Source organism: Copadichromis virginalis, linkage group LG7, assembly GCF_057382275.1.
Source record: "Copadichromis virginalis isolate Kocher_CV1m ecotype Utaka linkage group LG7, C_Virginalis_male_GT1.1, whole genome shotgun sequence".
NCBI classification, from domain to species: domain Eukaryota; kingdom Metazoa; phylum Chordata; class Actinopteri; order Cichliformes; family Cichlidae; genus Copadichromis; species Copadichromis virginalis.
In genome coordinates, this window is record NC_140624.1 from 59,524,735 (window position 1) to 59,537,715 (window position 12,981).

Here is a 12,981-nt window from a genome sequence, read left to right on the forward strand (position 1 = left end):
CAGTGCAATATGTCAAAAATTGGTGCAGCTACACAAAAACCATCCATGAATCATAATGCACCACAACATGGTTCCAGTGTCAGCAACTTTAAAGAAATTCATATTGATGAAGAAGTCAAGATAGCAGTGACCTTGGCTTTTGAGAGGTTTCAGTACAGTGACCAGAAAGGTATAAGCTGTTTTTATTGGTCTATATAAGAAAATGAAAAACATTCATTCTTATAGTATCTGACATCATTTTGCCAGTGTCATATTCATTACATCTCCCAGAATGAGCAGAAAATAATTATGGTTGTCACTCAATAATTTGCTACTATTTATTATTTTTCTTTCCCTGACTAAACAGAGACGGAATTTCCTTCCTCCTTGACCAGTACAGAGAGGGCTTTCATTCATCGAATGGCCCAGTCTCTGGGTTACATTTCTAAGAGCAAAGGGTAAGTTCTTCCTCCAGGATTGTTGCTCATCAGTATCTTAGTCATTACACCTTGTGCTAAATGTAAGTAATTAGCACTGAAAATGAGCTGAGTAATTTAAAAATGAATGTACCCTCTTTCTTAAAAGGGAGACAGAGCATTAATCTGCAGTAAAGTTGGTTTGTAGTTTTGATTTAAGTGATTTTAATGGTGACTTTGCAATTGCATATAATGTCTATAGCCATACCTTATTGCTGATCTGGACTTCCTTAATAAAAAGAAATATAATACTTAGGAATTATTAGTGTTAGGGTGAATACATAGATGCCAGTGGTCATTACAAATTGTGCTGTTTGTGTTTTCTCCTGCAACTTTGCACTTGGCATCTCTGAGGTCAATTTACCTCAGAGATGCCAAAAGTTGACAAAAGCCTTCTTTTCAGAAACAACTATGCATGCTTGAATAACTGCTCTGCTTCCTATTCAGCACTTACACAAGGATTAATTAAAGTTATCTAATTTAATTCCAGTTACAGGAGTACAGACATAGTCCATTGTAATTATATCAGTAAATAGCTTTTGATCACACCTTGTAGATTTTGCATTTGTAGAGACACTGAATTATAATCAATTTGCAAATTTGTGTTTAAGTATAATCACAATGTGATATGAACAGGGTTTGAATATTTAAAAAGAACATTTCATCAAAGATTTCAATTAATCCTTGAAACATTTTTATGTGATTTACTGCAAGACTAGTAAAGTAGTATTGGTTAAATTTTAATAAATGTTAATTATTCTAGATTATTTCAGGAACTATAAAATTCTCTGAGGTGATTGAGACGCTAGCATTTAAAGATTATACATTTTATCTAAAATTAATTAAGCCACATTCATTAGAGGTAACTAAACAGGTATGTGCAACTAAGTTAGACATATCACCACCATACCTCTCGTCAGACTTGTCAGATCTTACTGTCAGCTGGTAAACTGGTGGGTAATTAAAAGAAGAAATTTAATTATATTGAATAACCAATGTTGAATTCACAAAAAAACCCAAAAACTTGACAGCAGTGTAACAAGAAATACAAGACGTTTCTGTCTGTGAGTCCCACTTAATACAAGGAACAGTGTCTTGTTTTTCACAATACTGCAATTCAGTTTTTGCAGCATGACCAGTTCCTGGCACACATTTATTAAATTATGCTTTTTATGTCATTTCTGTCCTTAACAGCTCTCTTTCCAGTTCCTTCAAAATCCTCTTTTATCACTTATGCCTCACTTTACTGCTACACGCAAAGGGAAGGTCATTAGTGAACCTAACAACAGGGGTTTCAAATACATCACTTCTTCACTGAAGACCAACCACACATCCCCACAAGCTAGACTGGGACTGAGGAGCTGTCAAGCCTAACTTACAATTACAGAAACCCCCAGAGCAATAGACCAAAACAAGTTTTAATAAGTATGGTAATGGAGAACGTTTTCCTTGTCTTTCAGAAAGGGACCAAATCGCTTTGTCACCATCAGGAAGAAGAATGAAACGGATAATCCTCAGCCAACCATACCCATGACACTCTCCCAGAATACCTTCTATTTCATCCGCAGTCTGCTACAGAGGTTTCCCGTCAGCAAGAAGGAACGAATAGATATACAACCCAATGAAAAAAGTGGCATATCTGTGCCTGCAGAACCTGGTGACTGTCATTGTGTGTGCATAAAATACAGCTGTGTTTTACTGATGACTGCTAATATTCTCTATGAACTGGAGAGAAAACAACAAAAAAAGGACCAAACTGATGTTAAAGCAAAATGTTGACTCTTAGCTTACTGGGCTGCACGGGGAGAACATTGGTAGATATACATTGGCTATAACTTTATGTCTTAAAATATAAAGGTACAAAGTCACAGACAGAAATAAAGTCAACTTTGCTTATTATTCCAGTTTGGACATTTCAAAATAAAGACCCAAATTGCTTTAAAGACTGTGCACACTTTCAGCTGTCTTTTTTTTTTTTTTTTGTGTGTGTGTTTCCAAGCCTGACGGCACTAGTCATATGGGTTTGAAACGCTTTTTGATGTGGACCAAATCTCCCATATTGTGCTTCTGTAACAGTAATTGTAAAATAATAACAAACACACACACAAAGTGAAACAGAAATATCTTTTGACACCTTTCGTCTTTGGATATAGCTCAGTCAGCAGCTGCATTCTTCTTAGCCTGTCTTTGTTGTGTTCTTTCAGACAACAGTTATGACAAGAACAGAGCGAGCGGACGTTTAAACAATGGGATTCCTATGGTTCCTCGGAGGAGAAGTCCATCAGAGCTGGACAGTTTTCGATGCTCCCTGCCTGTGCATGAACACCAGGAGGAGATCATCCAAATTATCAAAAAAAACAGGGTCGTGCTCGTGTTGGGAGAGACTGGCTCTGGAAAAACAACACAGGTGTGTCTGTGGACAAATAGATATTCCAACACTCGGTTCTGACATCTTAGTCATGTTTGCTTTCTACATTTTTTATTTATTAAGATGTTTATCCTAAGATACACACTGAAAACGTAGACAACGCACCAGTAGCCTCTGGCTGTAATTGCTCTTAGGATGTGGAGGTTACTTGGTAACCTTACCTCCGGTACCTCTGCTTATAACAAGTAAAATATTTAGATACTCAACCTGTACCTATATGTTATGTTAATATTATAATATGTTAAAAATATCCAAAGAATATCTTTTTAGAATGGGTTTCTTTTCAAAAGTATAGTTGATAAAATATTTAATGCATGTTTTAAAAAAAATAAAGTCATAATTATATATTGTGTCTGGGAAAAATAGATCTTAAAATTTACTGTGTTGGGGTTTTCCATTTTCAATGTGGTTATACATATTGATATATTTTATCCAGATCCCACAGTTCCTTCTGGATGACTGCAGCAAGAAAGGAGAGTCCTGCAGGATCTTCTGCACTCAGCCCAGACGCCTGGCTGCCATTGCTGTGGCTGATAGAGTGGCAGCTGAGAGGGGGGAAGGTGTGGGCCAGACTGTCGGCTATCACATCAGACTTGAGAGCAGGTAGATAAGACCAAAGCGAAAAATGACCAAATTATATTTAGGTTTCAGTTAAGCAAAGGACTTGTAACATGTTCACAGTACACATGCAACTGTAAATAATTTTTAAACTGATAAAATAATCAGAGTTAAACCTAAAAAAAAATTCATATCCAAAAAAACCATTAGAGGCAAAACCGAAATATAAAAGCAGACCTGTCCCTTTGTAAATAATGTGCTGTGGATATAAAGCAACAGTATAGTTGAATTTAATTTTATTTATATAGGGCCAGTTCACAACAGCAGTCACCTCAAGGCACTTTATATTGTAAGGTAAAGATCCTACAATGTTAGAAAGAACATCCAACAATTAGATAATCCCATAGAAAAAAGCACTCTGTGACAGAACCAGGCTCAGGGAGGAGCAGCCATTTGCTGTGATGGTGAGGGGAATGGGAAGAGAACAGAGAAAGACAGGAGAAAAGGCAAACGATAAGAGAAAGAGCCAGAGTATAATGCTAGTGATTAAATACAGTAGTGGTGTATAAACACACAGATAGTTTAAAAAAAAAAAAAAAAAAAAAAAGATGAGCGAAGAAGAAACGCTCAGTGCATCATGGGAAGCCTTCCAGCAGCCTAACACTATGGCAGCCATAACTATAACCTTTATCAAAAAAGAAAATGTTAAGCCTAATCTTAAAATTAGATAAAGTTTCTCTCTCCCAAATCTAATCTGGGAGCTGATTCCATAGTAAATGGGCCTTATAGCTAAAGGCTCTGCCTTTCATTCTGCTTTTGAAAACCCTTGCATTAGGGTTGTCCTCCTCATCCCTGTGTTGTTGTGGAATAGTGAGGCTTGGCTCTTGGAAAGTTTGAGCATTGTGCTCATAGTGTTGAGACATCCTGTTGTGCCAGTTACGCACGTCTTCTGATATCTTCCCCTGTCATTGTAAATCAATGCACACTCCAGTTAGCTACTGACACAAAATAAGTCATGCTTACTGGTGTTAAAATTAGCTTAATTTACAGTAAATGGCCTGGCACCACACTGAAACACAAAAACCATAGTAACTCAGGTTTGTTTGTTTCAGTGCGGAATAGACTAGATGAGCTTAATGGTGCACACTGAGAGATTTCTAACATGTTGTAATCAGCCAGTGTTTATAAAATAGAGTTTTCGTTTTATCGCAATTCCTTTCCTGTCTGCTTGAGAGTGTTTGCTGTAAGGAAGCTCCTAGCGATTAATTTCTCAGTTGACTAAACTAGCAAAAAATAAAATTTGACTGAACAGTCTAAAACTAAGAAACACTCAGATATTACGTTAAATTTGAACTGTTTAATGGACAATGCCAACAATGTCAATGTTATGAACACAGCCCTACTCTAAGCTGATTGACTGAACTCCTCATCCTGTCACTAGGGGATCCGTGATCTCATTCTTTTGCCTTTTAAAGATCTCAAATTAACAGTGTTTTTATTCCCAAATAATTATAAAATCAATCTGGCTTCAATGCAAGTCTAATAGCAAACATTTTCATCCTGATATTGCAGTCGCCTGCATTGAGGTCCTCTCAGCTTGTTTTACAAGTGTGAACTTTCAGCTGAAGCATTGACAGTACTGACATGTAAGTGATGTCAGAAGCATGACAGAGCCAATGAAAAACCTGAGCTTTTTAAATACGAAATTCATTTTAAAATACATGCTTCGCACTTTTTGAAGAGTGATTTATGTTTGGAAGTTACATGTTTCTTAAAATGGAATTATAAATATGAATACTTTGCATTTCTCAGGGTATCTCCCAAGACATTGCTGACTTTTTGCACCAGTGGAGTACTCCTCAGAACACTGATGACTGGAGATGCAAGCCTGACAACTGTCACACACGTCATTGTGGTGGGTATGAGGATTATACAAGCAGACAGCATATAGTCTTAAAAAAATTTTCATCTACATTATATTGCCTAAAGTATTCACACATTATTCACTCATACAAATAATCGAGGTCAGCTTTTCCAATCACTTCCAGGGCCACTTGTGTAAATCAAGGTAACATCAAGCACCTAGGCACGCAGACTGCTTCTCCAAATGTGTGAAAGAATGGGTCTCTCTCAGGAGCTCAGTGATAATAGCATAATACCGTGATAGGAAGCCATCTATTAAACTGTTAGTGATATTAAAACAAAGTGAAAGCAATTAGGAGTTTAGGATGCCATGTAAAATCACTGAGCAGTGTACCTAGTGAGTAGGGATGGGTACCGGTATCCAGTGCTATTAAGGCACCGGTTCTGACATAAACTGTAGTAACCAGACCAAAAAGCAGCGCACATTTCGGTGCTTTATTTCTGTGCTCCCCCCCCCCCCCCCCCCCCCCCGAGATGTCATACACTTTGGATTCTAGCCAATCATTTTACCTTTGCAAGCGTAGTAGGCGGGCACAGGTGCGTATGTTCTTTTAGAGCAGAGCTACAGATTAAAAATGCCCAAGGCGAAGCGGTCAAAAGTCTGACTGTACTTCACAGCAAAAGATGCAAACTCAGCAGCCTGCAACAAGTGCTTTAAGGTGATACTGTGCAAAGGAGGTAACACCTCGAATCTGATGAAACACCTGGCGACGTATAGCATTTTGTTAAAAGCTGAGAAATGCGCCGTATTTGATAGCTTGCTGCGAACCACACACCGAGCACATCTACTGCGGGTGTGGTGCCTGTTATCGGACGCGGAGTTAGCAACATCCCCCAAGAACCCGAGGAGTAGAGTCCTGGCCCCTAGCCCTGGCAGTGTAGCAGAAATGATGATGGATGATGACGGCAGCAGCAGCCGTTCTTCTCTGAGGGAGTAGCTTAATGTTGTTCGTGTGTAATTTACGTTGAGTAGGCTAATCACGTTATTACATTAATGCATGTAAGGTGAACTAGCAAACACAGTCGTAGTTACATGCGGCTGTCTTCTTGTTTGATGGCAGATACTCCCTTCACCCTGGCCAAAAAGGCTAAAATTACAAAAGAAAAAGTGGGAAACAGCTAAACATGAGAGGTTTTTGGACAAAGTTTTTTTTTTTTTTTTTTTCTTCAATTGATTAAGCACTGCTTCCAGCCAAGAGTGATACCATATATGCCCTATAGCTGCAGAAAAGGCTAACATTGTTATCTTTTCACAAAAAAACAGCTGAACATAAGAGGTTTTTGGACAAATTGTGTGTTCTCCATTCTTTAAGCACTGGTTCGAGCACCGTTTAAGCACTGGCACCGTTTCAGAAGTACTGGTTTGGTATTGGTATCGGATAAAACCTAAACGATACCCATCCCTACTAGTGAGGTTCTATTGCAGAGTCCATAGCTACAGACCTCCAAATTCCACATAACCTTCAGATTAGCTCAAGAATAGGACATAGAGAGGTTCATGGAATGGGTTTCCATGGCCAAGCAGCGGCATCCAAGTTGGTGCTGACAGTTGCAGTCCAATTGATTTAGATTTTTGGCTATACTTGGTTATGTTTCTGGTATATAAAATAAATAGTAAATAAATGAAAACTGTCCTAGTGGAATGTAGTGTTTTTGCTGCCTTCTTTGCTTTTTCAAGAAGTTACCTCTTCTCACATAGTAGGCAAGATGTAGTACAACATGTCACAGAAAGCAACATTAAACCAATGGAGATAGTTAAAAGAAAATAAAACTGACTCTCAACAGGATGAGGTGCATGAGCGTGATGGTCTGACTGACTTCCTCCTCACGAAGATGCGGGATGTGCTTCAGAAGATTCCCACAATAAAACTGATCCTGTCTAGTGCAGCTCTGGATATAGACCTGTTCCGTCAATACTTTGGCTCCTGCCCAGTTATTCACCGTAAGTCTACAAACCTGTCTACAAAGTGTTAGTGAAATCAAAATTAATACCAGCTGGTGATGCTTTAGCACTTTGCTTACTTTATTAGTTACCTTTGTTTTTACTACAATGAGAGGAAATGCTTTACAATAAGAGCAAAATCTGGGATAATGGCGACAAGTAGAGGTTAAAAAAATAACCCTGTGTAGTAAAAAAAAAAATCTTGTAATTATGAGAAGTCATAATAATGATCTAAAGTCATAAGTATAGCAAGCTTGCTCATTATGACAGCTCCTTTCTTTTTTTTGTACTAGTGGAAACAAGGTTGCATAGTCTGAGTCACAGCTGAACAACTGAGATAATAGATTAAAGATTGCGGTTTAGAGCAAGGTCCTGAAACACTTACAAATAATGAAATGACTACTATTTTCACCAATGGAGCAACAGTTATATATACTTGATATAGTATAAATATTTTCGTTATATAAACAAAGAAACACATGACAAAAGCTTCTAGATTAACAGTAGCCATTGCCCAAAATATAGTCCATAATTATTTAAATAATGATACTTCTTTTGTAATTTTGCAGCTCTACAGTCAACAGTGGATTTAAATCAATCCAGATGAAATTAAAATGCAAAATTAATTTCAAATTATATTCATTTGTAATTTGAGCAAAGTTACATGGAAGGAAATTTATTCATGTCGATGTTGAACATAAATCTGTACAGCAGCTACAGATCACATTAAGGCATTTATTTTTTAATACAGATAAGATAAATGGACATGCTTTCATGGATTCCCTTCAGGAACAGTTCATTTCCATATTCAAAAATAAGTTCATATGTTTGGGAAATAAAAAAATGAGTGTGCTTCTCCAAGGTTTGTGGATTGTCTAGATGTGTTGAAAAGTCATGTTTTCATTTTATTTGATATAACTTGAGGGGTTCAAAAATGTTCCTTTTTTTCCTGTAGTCAAAGGAAGACACTTTGAGGTGAAGGAGTTCTTTCTAGAGGATATTCTGAGGCTGACAGGTTTCACCAGAAAGGACATGAGGAAATACAAGGAAGAGACAGAAAAAAGTATGACCGCGCACACACACACACACACACACACACACACACACACATATACACAGCGTTTGTTTGGTCTTGTCTTAATCTCTTTTGTGTATCACACATTCTGGTTCTCAGAGGACAGAGAACAGAAATATTTAACAGAGTGGTGTCAAGCAGTACAGACCAGTTCTGTTGGGCAGAAACAGAGCACCCATGCCACAGGCTTCCTCCCTGACAGTGACTGTGGGACTAGCGGCTTTAAGCAGGTAAACCACCACCACCACCAAAATACACCATGTTCTCTGTTACACCTAGAATAATAAAAAATATTATTTTTGTGTTTTCTGCAGAGAAAGGTTACATGTACAAACTAAGGAGAGGGATAGGGCTGTTAGACAGGGGTGTCTAATGTTTTCAGATGTTTTCAATTACCCATGCCAATGTTGGAGCCCTTTACTGACCATTTAGACTGATATCTGAAGTTGACTTTTGTTTTGATTTCTGCTTACTTCTTGAAGTTTTCTAACAGCATCTTAAACTATTGTAATTCTAGTGCATTAACAAAAGACACAGATGGACTGAAAGCCAATGTTCTTTGCAGGGCTCGCAAAATTGCTAGCACAACGTCCCAGGGCTAGCAATTTTTCCAGTCAGGCTACCAAAATCTATCTCTGCCCTGCCCGTCGGGCTATCATAGGAAGGAAAAATATATGTCAATGCTTTTGCATTCTTTCGAAAATGTAGCTGGGTAATTATGTCATTGGCATTGATGAGCCACTGTCAATATGTGACATATTGAAATCGCGTTTGAATTTGCGCTTGTTTTTTGCTTTCACCGTCACTTTGCGATCGCGTGAACGGTGTGTAGAGAGCAGCAGCACTGATTGGTGAGTGACGATTAATTGCGCACCAATTCCTCTGACATAGTCTTATCACTCATTAGCTTACTATTCAAACATGACAAGTGAAATCTCTCGCAGCAAGCTTAAACATGTGAGAAGTTGATCACGCAGAGAATCGCTGACCGTTATGTAAGTACGTGTGTAAAAGCAGCAAGATTTAAGCCGGTATTTTAGTTCTGCTCAGCCAAATAAGACAGGTCAGGGTGAAGAAGGGACAGCCAAAGAAAAGCCGATCACAAAACGGAAAAGTTATGACAAATCAGACAATGAGGCAAAAAAAAAAAAAAGCGCAGCTTTTTTGGTTTCATGGACAAAAGAATTTCTGTAGCTGGAATATGACGAGCTAAATAACATGATGTTCTCCCAGGTGTGTTGTGAGTTTCATTCGATTTGTGAGTCAACAAGTGCCTTTGTTACTCGGACCAGTCATTTTAAGAAAGACCCCATCAGAACCCATGAGAAATGCAAGAAATGCATTATTGCCCACGGAAACAAAAACATAAATAAAAATGCTCTCTTTTTTATTCGGGCTACTTAAATTTATTTTGGGCTACCAAAAACTGAATTGTGCCGGCTCAAAGGGCTACCAGAGATTTTGAAATTTTGCGAGCCTTGCGTTGTGTAGAAGTTTCATGCATTTCACTGATTCGACAGTTTTGAAAAGTGTTACAATAAATTTATAATGAGCATATATTCAAGAAAGATTGTATTAAATTAATATTGGCAGGTTCTAACATTAGATGTTGTTTTCAGTTAAATATAGGGTTTAGGTGTTTTGTAAATTATATTATGTTATGTTAAGCATGTATGTCCCATCATGCTTTAAACAAGCTATAGTTCAGCCTCTTCTTAAAAAACGTAACCTGGACCCAACTTTTCTGTCCAATTACAGGCCAATCTCAAAGCTTCCTTTTCTCTCTAAAGTTTTGGAGAAAGTGGTCTACTTACAGTTGCAGGCCCACCTTGATTTTAACAAGATCTCTGAAAAATTTCAATCTGGTTTTAAATCACTACATATCACTGACACAGCACTTTGAAGGATTTTTAATGATATTCTTTTAACTCTGGACTCTGGCAGCCCTGCTGCCTTTTATTGTTGCCGACCCCTGGTATAGACACACATCAGAACAATATTATAGTTCTATATTCACATTGCTCGCACTTTGGTTTGCTACTATGAGAAAGTAGCTTTTAAATAATACTGACTGCCAAGAGTGCATTTTGACATTTGTAAAACTGTTAAATAAAATCCCATCATCTCATACTTTATGACTCTACCTAAAATGAGCTTATAAAGATGAATAATTACTGCTGTGTTGAGGATGATATTTTGAGTTGGAACTGAGCAGATCAGAGTGAGGGAGTATGTGACCAAACCCATAGGGAAGTGGGTGGTTGCCAGCTGTTCTGAGGAGCAGTGCTGAACTGAGCTGAGAGTCCAGAGTGTGGAGAACTAATCCAAGCCAATAAAAATCCAGAGCACAGCAGCCAATCGGGTGTCAGGCCTGAGCAGGAGAGCCTAGGAGATGAAGCTGCAGAGCGGTGGCTGAATGAGAGGCTGCAGGTTTAGTGATTGGACGCAGATGTGACTTGGAAAAGCATGTGGAGAGACTTGACATTTGTACCAGTAAACAAGAGCACACAGGCTTGTGTTCCGTGGACTTTCTTTTAAAATGATATTAAGATGTTTATTATCCTGAATGAATCTAATACGTGCCCGTTTCTTAGCAGAGGTGGAGCATGAGTTAATTCTATAGAGCAAGTTACAGTTTGGATGCCTTTATACTTATTTCCATAGCAATTTGAAGAATTATGAAGCGTTTTATGGTTACATTTTGTCATATAGAAATCTTGACACCCTTGAACCAGATAATGGAAATGGGTGTAAACACAAAAACACAAACTTTGATTTTTGGCAACATATAAACAGACGTCTGTTTATATGTCAGCAAATTGTTTTATCCAGACAAGTTATGCTTTATATTGTTTTGTTACAGAATGAGAAGGACACTGAACAGATGGAACCATGGCTGAGGAGGGAGATGGACTCATGCATTTCTAGCATTTTCCTAAATGAGGACCAAGATTCTTTCATTCAGCTCTTCAATCTGATCCTCAGTGAAAGTGTTAATGGTATGAATCTGATGGGTTATCTTAAGTGTCGTTGTTAACAAAATAACATTTAACACTAACAGTGTTAAGTTGATGTAAAGCTGGAGATACTATCATAAAACTACAAAAAAAATAATGATGAGAAATAGTTTTATTTACATTACATGATATTCCAGTTCAGTTTGATTTGGATTGATTTCCCAAATCTTTTTATGTAGTGGACTACATGCACAGTGAAACAGGGACCACACCACTGATGGCAGCAGCAGGTCGAGGATTTATTACACAGCTGGAGCAACTCCTCAGTCTGGGTGCTGACATTAACATCAAGGCATCCAATGGATGGTAAGAAAACACAGTCACAATCCGGTTTATTAATCGACAGTGACCAGTCTGTGATTCACAGCCCTGTTGTTTGGTTTTCTTTCATCATCCATAGAAATAGACAAGGCATATCTTATAATTTATTAAAGCATGTAGTAGTAGTTATTAAGTAATGTAATCTTTAACAGTAACTACAGTTTACTACAGTCTTCCTGTAAAAAAAAATAAAAATAAAGAAAGAAAGAAATCAAAATAAATAAAATAATCAAAAATGTAGTTGCATAAACTGCAAAATTTCATACACGTGACTCTGTTTTTTATTATTCTGTTTTCAGGACTGCCTTAGACTTTGCCGAGCACTTCCAGCAGACTGATACTGTGGATCTATTGAAATCATCCATGTGAGTGTTTTTTGAAATGTTGTCCTTTGGAAAGTATTCAGACATGTACACGTGTTAATGTCTTATAGTTGTAATTCTAAATGAGTTTTTCCCTTTTACATATGGCATCTGTTGGTCATAGCTATGTACAGTTATGGTCAAAAGTTTACATACACTTGTAAAGAACAAAATATTACGGCTCTCTTGAGTTTCCCGTTATTTAGAATAGAATAGAATTCAACTTTATTGTCATTGCACAGGTACAGGGCAACGAAATGCAGTTTCTTTAGCCATGATATAGATATATTACAATATATATTAGCAATAATATAGATATGCAAGTATATTACAGAAATGGGTCTATTATGGTGTGTTATAATGTACACGGTATGAAGTATGTTATGAATATTCTATAACTATAAGTATGTACAGGCTGTAGTGAGTACAAGCTATGTACAAGCTATGAACAGGATATAAATATGAAATAAAAAACTATACAGAAATCTGAGATATACAGTTATACAGAAATGGGAACTATGCAAGTTATAAACAGTTGTAGGATTAAAAATTATCGTATGTACAGAATGATTATTTACACAGAGCTATACAGTAGTGCAGTTAAGATAAGCAAGATATGTGGATAATTTCTACAGAGCCTATATAAAGTGCTAGTGGTTGTGAGTGGTGGTTCAGTCCATTTTATTATTGTGTGTTTGAGGGTACAGTTGTCCATTGTGTGTGTGTGTGTGTGTGTGTGTGTGTGTGTGTGTGTGTGTGTGTGTGTGTGTGTGTGTGTGTGTGTGTGTGTGTGTGTGTGTGTGTGTGTGTGTGTGTGTGTGTGTTCAGTCCATGAGTTTAACGTGGGTCAGATGTCAGGAGGCAGAGTTCAGGAGTCTGACAGCTGTGGGGAAGAAGCTG

The 12,981-nt window shown here is 37.5% G+C and overlaps 1 protein-coding gene across 1 annotated transcript in view; it reads left to right on the forward strand.

The window, feature by feature from the left end:
* The window catches only part of ythdc2 (YTH domain containing 2), a 43,546-nt gene that overhangs the window by 1,999 nt on the left and 28,566 nt on the right, over positions 1–12,981 (forward strand). The window contains 12 exon segments of the mRNA XM_085464500.1: positions 4–169; positions 347–437; positions 1,916–2,112; positions 2,660–2,862; positions 3,320–3,486; positions 5,254–5,356; positions 7,150–7,306; positions 8,262–8,369; positions 8,481–8,611; positions 11,245–11,380; positions 11,578–11,704; positions 12,019–12,084. Of these exon segments, the coding sequence (XP_085320626.1) occupies positions 10–169; positions 347–437; positions 1,916–2,112; positions 2,660–2,862; positions 3,320–3,486; positions 5,254–5,356; positions 7,150–7,306; positions 8,262–8,369; positions 8,481–8,611; positions 11,245–11,380; positions 11,578–11,704; positions 12,019–12,084 (1,646 nt within the window). The 5' untranslated portion in view covers positions 4–9.